At 46.1% G+C, this 10,702-nt stretch overlaps 1 protein-coding gene across 1 annotated transcript; it reads left to right on the top strand.

The window, feature by feature from the left end:
• Positions 1–125: 125 nt before the first annotated feature.
• AHSA1 (activator of HSP90 ATPase activity 1) lies at positions 126–5,908 on the top strand. Its single transcript, XM_080345967.1, has 9 exons — positions 126–413; positions 782–972; positions 1,156–1,238; positions 1,886–2,003; positions 3,002–3,090; positions 3,465–3,599; positions 4,369–4,470; positions 5,018–5,069; positions 5,506–5,908. The coding sequence occupies exons 1-9, from the start codon at positions 334–336 to the stop codon at positions 5,676–5,678; spliced, it is 1,023 nt and encodes a 340-aa protein (XP_080202093.1). The 5' UTR covers positions 126–333; the 3' UTR covers positions 5,679–5,908.
• Positions 5,909–10,702: the final 4,794 nt, after the last annotated feature.

The raw sequence follows: 10,702 nt of genomic DNA, 5'->3' as shown, positions 1-10,702 counted from the left end.
CGCGCTGCGCCGCCACCGCGCCCGGACTACAAGTCCCAGGGGGCCGCGGCGGGCGCTGCGGTGTTCGGTGTAGAGCTGCCGGCAGCTGGGCTCGGGGCGGCTGCGAGGGGTGGCGTGGTCGGCTCCGGGGGCTGTCGGCCGGTGGGGACAGAGGAGGAGCCCGTGGGCCGAGGCAGCGCGGCGGAACCAAGAAGCGGGGCGGGGAAAGGAAGGAAGGAAGGAAGGGCGCCGGAAGGGACCGTGCCGGTGGCGGAAGCCGGGAGGTGGCGCGGCGGCCGGCGGTTCTAGCAGTTTCCACGGGCGGTCGGTGCGGAGGAGGCGGCGGCGGTCCCGATGGCCAAGTGGGGCGAGGGCGACCCGCGCTGGATCGTCGAGCAGCGGGCGGACGCCACCAACGTCAACAACTGGCACTGGTGAGCGGGGCGGCCCGGCCCGCCGGCGCTGAGACCCGCCCGGGCCGCCCCGCGGGAGACCCGAGCGCAGGGAGGCTGCGGGGCCGCTGTCCCGGGGAGGGGCTCTCCCTGGCCCCCTCCCCTACGTGCGCGTTGGTGCTGAGGTGGCGGTGTCCGGGCTGATGCCGCGGGAAGGCCCTACCTCCGTTTGCATGGGGGGTGCCCGAGCTGGTGTGTCGGAGGCGCCTGGGAACGCCTGGGGGTGCCCGGGCCGGGCCGTGTGTGTGTGTGGTGGAGCGGGGCAGGCAAGGAGGCGCTGGGGCGAGCCGAGGAGTCCTGCCGTGTGCTGGCAGTGCCCCAGGTTCTCACTGCGCCCGGTTTTCCCGCAGGACGGAGCGAGATGCCTCCAACTGGTCCACAGAGAGGCTGAAAACTCTGCTTCTGCCTGTCAGAGTGGAGAGTGAGGAGGGGGCTTGTGAGGTGACAGAAGTGAGCAAACTGGATGGAGAGGCCTCCATTAACAACCGCAAAGGGAAGCTTATCTTCTTCTATGAGTGGGCTATCAAGCTGGCATGGACAGGTGAGTGATATTCTCCCCTCCTGTTTCAAGGCCAGGCTCAAGTATAATACTAAACATAAGGATACTTAACTGATTTAGGAAATAATAATAAAGGGAAGTGTTGTATTGTGATACAGCACAAGTTTATTTTTACAGCAACCAGGGTAAGAAATGTTGATCTGAACAACATAATTTTAATTGCAGGCACCTCAAAGACAGGAGTGAAATACAAAGGTTATGTGGAGATTCCTAATCTCTCAGATGAAAATGATGTTGATGAAGTTGAGGTAAGCACAGCTCAAGGTTAATGCTGCTGGCTGTGTGGCTGTTCTAACAGGAATCCTTACAGCATTAGTATGTCCTTCAATGTTCTTTTTTTTAGAACATTTGCTTTAACTTTTTTAGTGTTAAAGACTGTTTAAATTAATAGAATCACAGAGTGGTTTGGGTTGGAAGGAACCTTATCATCCAGTTCCAACATCTCTGTCATGGGCAGAGTCACCTTCCACTAGACCAGGTTGCTCAAAGCCTCATCCAGGCTGGCCTTGAACACTTCCAGGGATGGGGCATCCACAGCTTCTCTGGGCAACCTGTTCCAGTGTCTCACCACTCTCACAGTAACTTATATCTAATCTAAATCTGCTCTCTTTCAGTTTAAAACTGTTAACCCTCATCCTGCCATTACACTCCCTGGTAAAGAGTCCCTCCCCATCATGTTGTACCTTTATCAAATTGATTCATGTCTTCTAGATAGCAGATGAAGCTGTTTGGGTACATGTATACGTTACTATAGGCTGAGAGATTAAGTGAAAGATTAATCAACTGCACTGCTGCTTGTGAAAGAGTTTATTTGAAGTCTAACTGTGATCTTGAATTGAGTAATAAAAGGACCGTGCAAGTATGGCTTTGTTAATCAGCACTTGTCCTTGCTTAGATCCATGTCAGCCTTGCTAAAGACGAGCCTGACACTAACTTGAAGACCCTGATGAAGCAAGAGGGTGCAAAAAAAATTAGAGATGCAATGAAAACTTACATCAGCACTCTCAAAACAGGTATGTAAATGAAAGGGAGATGTGTTTTGGGAATCCATGTGGGCTAATGCTAAAGAAGACATGGGGGTAACGAGAGAGTGAATATTGCTTCATTACTCCATCTCAACGGGAAGGTATCAAAGCAACAGCAGTAACTTTTATGTCTCTTTTGAAATAGTTAGCATTTGGCAAGAAGCACTTCTGTCTCTAGACACTGTAGAACAGCTGAAAGAGGGTGAAGCTTCTGGTGGAGTTAAAGTGCTCGAACTGCTGCACAGGGCACTGGTGAGACCTTCTCTGGGTTTCTGTGTGCAGGCCTGGCATCTCATGTCAAAAAAATTAATGAAAGATGGAATTAGAAGTAACTTTATTCTGTACTGCGATATGAGAAATGGAGAACCAGTTGGAGAAGAAAAGGAAGCACTTGGTTTAGTTTGTCAGAAAGTTTTTGAGATGTGATTGCTGTTTATATTAGAGCAAGGGTGTCAAACTCATTTTCACCTGGAGCCACATCAGCCTCATGGTTGCCTTCAAAAGGCCAAATGTAATTTTAGGACATTGTAAATGTAGGACTAGTTACATTTATACAGTCCTGGAATTACATTTGGCCCTTTGAAGGCAACTGCGAGGCTGATGTGACCCCAGGTGAAAATGAGTTTGACATCCCTATATTAGAGAGTGAGAGAGGAAAAAAGCTACGTAAGTGTAAGGCTAACATTCATATGAGAGCAACATGTGGAAGATAGTGATTGATATGTCTGGGCTAGGAAGAGGAGGTGAACTCCTGTTAGTGGAGGCAGTTTCTGATATGGCCTTTGGTGGAGAGTAGAGAGGGCAAGAAGAATTAATTTCTTGTAAAAAGAGGTCTGTTTACTTTTTAAAAAAACTTTCAGGTTACAGGTGCTAGCAAGAGCAGGGGAGAAACGAGGAAGCACTTTCTGACTGTGTATTTCAAAGAACAGTTAAAAAGTTTTACTTGGTCTTCAATTAGTTTCATGGACACATTCCTGTCTTTCCAGAATTCACCCAGGGCATGATTTTGCCCACAGTGAATGGTGAACATATGGACACAACACCTCCAGTGGCTCCTAAAGCAGAAGACCGCAAGGTAAATAAAACTGTGCAAACATGCTTTTGGATCTCTGAAGACAGGTACACAGTATTAGATTCTGGGGCTTACAAAAACAACATATGCTGTTTATAGGAGAGAAATATATATAATTATAATACATATATATTATAGGAGTTACACATATATTCAGGATTTGGCAGTCTGTGATGTAGGCCTGACTGGTTTTGATTTGCAGCACATGATATTTCTTAATGTAAGCAGAGCAATCTACTTCTTACACTCAAATATGGTTGTACCTAATTATGTTTTTACCAAAGGCCTTTGTTTCTTTCTCTTGCATACATGAACCACTTGTTAATTTTTTTGTGAGAAGAGTATGTGTGTGATTTTTTTGCTTGTTGTTTTGCTAGATGGCCACTGGCAACAGTCCCGCCACATCGCAGTCTAAATCCATAGGAGTCAAGATCCCTACATGCAAGATCAGCTTGAAGGACACCTTTTTAACATCTCCTGAAGAGCTCTACAGGGTGTTTGTTACTCAGGAGGTAATGCCAGGCTTGTTCTGAGAATTGTTCTTTGCACATAAGAGGTTGTTCCTAAGAAGCTTTTCAAGGCATTCTGTAGGATACTCGCAATCCACGAGAGTGGAACAAGAAAGCTGGTCTGCAGAATAGTTGCTTAAAGCTCATGTACACATCTTTTCATGCAGCTGACAAGAGGGGATTAATGCCAGCCAGAAGCCAGTTGCAGAGTGCTGTCAGCACCTCTCTGTAGGTGTATCACTTACTGCATGTGGTCAGATCTCTTGGGTTTTACAGCTGTGTGCTTTTTGGTTTTGTTTTGTTTTTTTCCTTTTAAGGTTAGGTGGTATCAAAATGTACTTTGGGAATAGCTTTCACTCTCCTGCACACTATTACATAGTTTAAGAAGAGCAACGTAGTATTATTGTTTAGCATGGTCTTAGTCTTTTCTTCCTCCTTTTTTTTTTCTTTTCAAAAGGGGCAAAAAATATGACCTTTTCTTAGAACTAGGTTTCATTAAGGAATGCACAGAGTAAATGAAAGTGTGGCTTACAGAATGCTGCACAGAATGTGAAAGTGAGTGGTTCTTTTCCCTTGGCAGGCAGAATGCTGCTGTAATAGCTATGACCTTGCTTTTCTGGCCAGGGCAGCGGTTTTGTCTTTTTTTGAAGACCTTACACTATTCACTTACCTCCTAATACAGAACTTATGTAGCTGAGTGGGAGGCCTTAGGCAACAAGCTTGCAAGCAGATGGTGTCAGGTAATACAGGTTTCCTCCTGAATTTTTTTCAGATGGTCCAAGCTTTCACCCATGCACAAGCCACCTTGGAAGCTGATAAAGGAGGCAAGTTCCAGTTGCTGGATGGCAGTGTCACAGGAGAGTTTGTTGACCTAGTAAGTATTGACAAGTGCTGGTGTGTCTTGCTCAAGGGCAGCCTTTTTATTTTTGAGGTATCAATTCTGTAACAATGCTTAATTTAGCTAATTATGGAGTTCTACCTGGTGCCCAATAGTTATCTGTAATTGTTGTGGCTATCGAAGCATTCCTTATGGCATGGAGTAATGTATGGGATTTCAGTCTGGGGAGAAAATGTGTCTTCCAGTCATGCATCTGCCCTGTCTTTGTGTAATTTTTTTAATTTTTTTTTTTTTACTTACTTATTAGGCAGGTGAGGGATGGTAAAGATAATGACTGGCCCTTTTTAGCCCTCTTGCCACTAAAGTCTTGTGGACAGGGACACTGTCTCAGTGTTTGGAGCTGTACTGTGGCCTGCCTTCCTAGAAGAGGGGTGGAAAGAAAAGGACACAAAGGCTCTTTTCCTCTATGTGTGTGTGTTTCTCAAGGCATGTCTAAGGTTTCAGATCAACACAATGCTAGCTGTTTTCTATTAGACTGTGGGATTTGCAAAAAATTGCTACTCAGTCTTTCTCTCTTTTCAAGGTCCCTGAGAAGCAACTTGTTATGAAATGGAGATTTAAATCTTGGCCAGCTGGTAAGTAGTCCAAAAATGGACTATAGTGTTACAGCCCTTGCCTGTGTTTGAAGGATTCCAGCCCCATTTGCCACGCTACACTCTGGCTCGTGACTGGGGAACACACAGTTTTGTGGGAACTGCACCAGCCTTACCCCAGCTTCATATCCCACATGATCAGGTCAGAATCATCCGCCACCACTTAGAACAGCAGCCAGGGATTAGGAATTATGAAGTAGCAGTTTGCTCAGCTGTGGCTGCAACTGCTTCAAACCCCACAAAGAGGGAGCCCTCTCCTCGCTCTGAGGAAGGCCCTCAGCTGTCATAAATAGATCCTCTGGGAAAGATCCTGAGGAGTCTTTTAAGTGGTGCTGTGTGAGAGGAGGAGCAGAATAGCTCTTTGGGGCAGCATATGATATACTGCACACTGCTGACAGATTTGCTTTGGTTCCTCTAGGGCACTTCGCAACAATTACCTTGAACTTTACTGACAAAGGTGGCGAGACAGAGGTGTGCTTGGAAGGCAAGGGCATTCCTGCCAGTGAGGAAGAAAGAACAAAGCAAGGCTGGCAGCGCTACTACTTTGAGGGCATTAAACAGACATTTGGCTATGGCGCCCGCTTGTTTTAATACCAGTTGCTGGGAAGGCTCTGCCTTGAAGACTCTGTCACATGGACTGATACATTTCTCTCCTGTCCATTTCTAATCTTGGCCCTACTGCCGAGTAAAGTTGGATGACAGGTGATGAGGATGGCAATTGAGCAGCACCACTTTCAGTCCCTCACTGCTTTGTGCATGTCTCGTGCTGCAGGGGATTCTCTTACATGTACATACTTCTATTGCTAAATAAACCTAACTTAAAAAAAACGCTGTGGAACTTGTGTCCTCAGATCGGCTTGAGTTCAAAGGGTCGGTTGATAGGCTTAGGGAGGGATCTGCCTGGAAAAACACTGATCAATGAGGAGTGCTGGTCTCAATGTGACTTACTCCTCGCTTCTGGGGGAGTAAAGAGCATGAGCCTGATGCAGTTTTTAGTTAGAGCAGCTGCTCATTTTCTCTCTGCTTTTGATCTGCCGCTAATAAGTGTTTCCAACCCTTCCCATTTCTGAAGAGATCTAAGATCCTGTTCAAGCTATTCCTTTCCTCCCTTGCACGTGCCTTTCCTCAACACAATCCTTTCTTACACTAGCCTGCTCTAAAAGAATGCTGATCATTTAGTCACCTGATGTCCAGGGCAGTCAGCAAACCACTGCTAGGGAAACTCCCACCTACAAAACAGTTCTAGTAGGTTCTCTGGGGCCCAGGGTCAGCCACCTCCAAGAGTGCCAGGCCAAAGCAAACTAGTCTCAATGGGGGTGGGATTTATTCCTGTAACATAAACAAGGTGCAGCCTGACCCCACTTCAGCTGTTGCTTTGACTGGTGACAGGGAAAACTAATTCTCTCCTGCTAATATGGTTAGGTCCCAGGGTTGTCTTCTAAAGCAGTAAACTTGTTTATAGGATAGGGAGCAAATCTAGTTCTGGTCAGAAGTGTCAATCTGTTTAACCTCATGGGTGACTGAAGTGCTTAGTTTTTCCCTTTGAGGCATGAGCGTCTCTTGCTAGTTTGTTTTCTGCAGAGCACTGCTAGCAAGTAGTGTTGTTGGGTGTCAATTAGTGTTTTGGGGATTTTTTTTTTAAATCTGAATGCCACAGTGTAGCCATCCCTTTCAGTAGAGTAGACAGCAAAAATCTTCAGTGCCTGTTTTAAAAAACCCAAATGTAATTGTTTGAGTTGCCTTTTAAACTATGGAGAGCATTTCTAGCCTTTTCCTTTCGCTATTTTGAAGTGATTATTCATGGTAAAGTGTGTACAGACATCAAGAGTGCAGTATGAAACCAAGTTCTGTATTGTGTACTTACCCCTGTGCTCATCTGTGATCACAAAGGAAGCTGTACGAAGAGCAGGCAACTGTAGGTGCTGTAGGGCTTCCATATATCCTGCGAGGCTGTCTTCTTAAAGTACTGTCTGGCTGGGAAAAGGGTTGCAGGCATTTTGCCAGGATTCTTATGCACCAATGAACTATGGCCTATGTTTGGTAGGCTGTGGGAGTGTAACGTGGTGTAAGCATGCCGATGTCACTGTGCAGCATGCATGTTTGGTTTTCTATTTGGGAAATCCTGGACAGAAACCTGGGAAACCTTGAACAACAGGGCTAGTGTGTTCGCAGCCAAGGCAAGGGCTTTGGTAAGAGAGGAGCATTATGTGAAAACTGAAAAAATGAGCTCATTCTAAATTAACTTGAGACAAACTCGACAGCTGGATCATGATGTCCTCACTGTGCTTCGGCAGCCCGGCCGGCAACGAGCCGTGCTGCGGCAGCAGCAGCAGTGCTCTCTGCAGCGGGGCTGCGCTCTCTCAGCTGGGCAAGGGCAGCAGAAGGCAGCCCTGTTAATCACCTGCTGCTGGAAGGTTAGGAAGCGGGACAGGAAGGCAGCTGATGTGGAATTTTAATTGCCTTCCTTTCATCACAACCAGGGTTTACTTTGGGCATCCTGCTGCTACTCTAATAGGATACGCTTTGGCCTCAGCCAGCAACCCACATTCATGGGGCTCACAGACTCAGGGCATTGCTCAGAGGCTGTTTGAGGGCTCTTCTTCCCGCAAAACTGACTGCCCCGAGTTATGGTGCTGCTGTGCCAGCTGGCTCCCTGCCCCTCTGGCTGGAAATTGCCATCCCCACAGCAGTACAGCAGGCTGTGTAGCGGTGTAGCCGTGCCTTGGCTGCTGTTCACAATTGAGTCCGTTGGACTTACCTGCCAGAGAAGGAAAGCTTGAGCTAAAAGGGCAGGCTGTGAGCTAGTGCCCAGCCTGAGGCATGGAGCGTGTCAGGATAGTAATGCCTTATACCATTTCAGCCCTTTACTTGGCGGAGGTGATCTGAGCCTTAAGTTGCTGCACGCCCTGCGCTGGTCTCTGCGCTATCTCCACCTGCTTGCTGTGAAGAGACCCTCTACTTCAGCTACAGCTAACATCTGGTGCAGCTCTACAGATGCTAATGGAAAACCCCAGACCTTTGATTTACTTGGAAGTGTCAGGAGAGCTGGACACGCTTTGCAGTCCTTCAGCTATATAAGGGAGGGAGGGCCATATAAGATGAGGAAGAAAAATGAGGTCCAGTATACTCCTGCCCAAAGACTTTTCAAGAATCTGAACTGACACATAATAAGAAGGAAAGTATTGTGAATTAAATAAAACAAAGGTTAAAAAAAAAACCAGAAAACAGATGTAGAAGTAAACAGTTAATTTTTCACAGTGATGAGAGGTCAGAGGTGGATGTTAACTGGCTACACACTTACGACGCACACGGAGATGAGGAAGGAGCAACTATCAAACAACAGAATATGGGATCTCAGACAAAGGGGTCGCTGAACACATTTAGTGGATTCTGGAATTCCTTGCAGCTGGTGATATGGTACCGCTAAAAATTTACATGGATTCAGAACAGGAGTGGAAAAATTTGTGGAAGAATAAACCAACCAAGAGCTATTAAACAGAATGACCATCACATCTGGCTCAAGAAACCTCTTGGCTGCCAGCTGGTGGCAACAAGGGAAGTGCTTCAGGGAAACAGTGACACATGCATTGACTGCTGTCAGACTGGATGCTGGCTTAAGTGGACTGGTGTTGTGAGTCACTTGGCCATTTCTCGTGTAGTTTGATCATTTATGTATGTGAAGCTATGGAAAAATAAGGCCACAAATCAAAGAGACTGAAAGCCCCTCGCCTAAGTAACCATTGAAATTGCTTTGAAACATCATCTTAACCCTACTTCAATGGCAAAATGGGAAGAACTTATATAAAATACCTTTTACAAAAGCTAAAGTAAAAGTAGTTGGATGTTTCCCGCATGACAGGGCCTGATGCAGTTTACCCTAGAAGACTTACATGGGAAAGTGGAGCGATTTTTCAGAATTCAGTGAGGAATAGGGCTGGGGAGAGAAAGAGGTGAAAGCCAAGGGAATTGTGCAATCTGCTCTAGGTGAACCTGCTTTAGCAGGTGGGTTGGACTGGATGATCTCCAGAGGTCCCTTCCAACCACAACCATCTTGTGATTCTGTGAATTACATCACTTGGTAACATCAATTAATGAGAAGATACCGAAAAATGCAGTCAGTAACCTGTAAATCAGGTAAAAAGTAAGGACCAGCACACCTGTATAACTGCTACATCAAGCACAAATATCGAGTCAACCTGATACCTTTCTTTGGCAATATCTGGGCTTTATTAAGACTTTAGGCAATGCTTTATAAGTAAATAAGGGAAGGCCTAACAGAGCTGTAATGAATCCAGTGTGTTTCAATATAGAAGATAATATAATTTATAACTTTAAAGTCCAAAATAATTTTCATCACCACTGGTGCTTAAAACAAGAAGACAAGTTTAGGATTGAAAATGATCTTTACCAAGTAGAAAAGTGAGTATATTTGACCTCACTGAACTGCAAAGTTTTACACTGAGGCAGAAACCACCAGTAATGTGTACAAGAGGGGAAGCAACAGGCCTGGCAGCACAAATGTCAAGGATGTTTAAGCTGGGCAGGTTATGGTGAATTTTCAAACAAACTTAAATGTAAAACATCATGGAGGAGAACAAAAGCTGCCTGGGCAGGCTGGAGTTTGTAGGTCTTATGAAGAAATCTTTCCATACAGCATTAAGAAAGCCCCAGATAAGACCCCATGACTTCAGTTCTGGGCTCCATATTTCAAGAAAGATGCAAATTACTTGGAGCAAGCCCAGCGGTGGACAAGGAGACTGACTGGAGGTCTATAAGTATGGCTTCTGAGGAAAGCCTGAAATAATTGCATTTGCTTAGTCTAGAGAAGAGCAGGTGGAAGAGAAGGAGGAGCACAATGATAGGGAGCACAATGATAAAATTCAGGAAAACATGAGAGTTAGGAGCAAATAAGGAAATAATATGCTCTCTGTGACCACTGCAGATAAGATGCAGTGGGCTTAAAATAAAGTAGGAAGGATTTTGGCAGCTAGGAAAATATTTCTCCCTGCAGGAACAGTAAAGCTGAGGGTTACTGTGGCATCTCTGTCACTGGAGAGCTTGAAGGCCAGGAGAGAGTGGGATCTGTTGGTGAGAAACGATTTGCATGCATCCCATGGCAGGAATACATAGTTTCTCAAGACCTCATCTAAATCCATTTTCTGTGGTACATTCTGTGTGCGAAGGCTGAGATGCTTGGCGGGGGGGTGGGCTGGCTTTCTCCTGGCTCTTCGGAAACCTCCGGAAACTCCTGCTGCCACCACTCAGCTCCCACAGCACAGACTAGCCCAGCTGGGATCAGGGCTGGCAGGGTCCCTTTACACACCAGGAACGGGGCTACCTGAAAGGCTTTTTTCTCTCCAAACCTTCAGTTTTAGCTTGAAGTCCACTGACCATCACAACATCACTTTGCTCCTTTCTAGGCTAAGGCCAAACCTTGCAGTTCAGGTCTGCTCCGCAGGCTTTGGCCAAACTCGTCTGACATTATCATCCACTGTCTTCTTCTCCCAAAGCTGCTCCATCTGCGCCCAGCTGGGCTTTTTGTTCTATTTGGCAATAAGCAAATTCTTGGAGCAGGAGCCCTGTAAAAAAGCAGACAGCTAATGGGATCTCTGTTG

This window comes from Nesoenas mayeri (assembly GCF_963082525.1).
Source record: "Nesoenas mayeri genome assembly, chromosome: 5".
Lineage (NCBI taxonomy): Eukaryota > Metazoa > Chordata > Aves > Columbiformes > Columbidae > Nesoenas > Nesoenas mayeri.
The sequence above is the reverse complement of the archived record's forward strand: the minus strand, read 5'-3'. Positions and strand labels throughout refer to the sequence as shown.

Excerpts from the sequence above, each read along its gene's own strand:
- AHSA1 (XM_080345967.1), top strand. The coding sequence starts at position 334 with ATGGCCAAGTGGGGCGAGGGCGACCCGCGCTGGATCGTCGAGCAGCGG. Across the intron at positions 414-781 it reads AACGTCAACAACTGGCACTG|GACGGAGCGAGATGCCTCCA; the intron begins GTGAGCGGGGCG and ends GTTTTCCCGCAG. Across the intron at positions 3,600-4,368 it reads GGGTGTTTGTTACTCAGGAG|ATGGTCCAAGCTTTCACCCA; the intron begins GTAATGCCAGGC and ends AATTTTTTTCAG.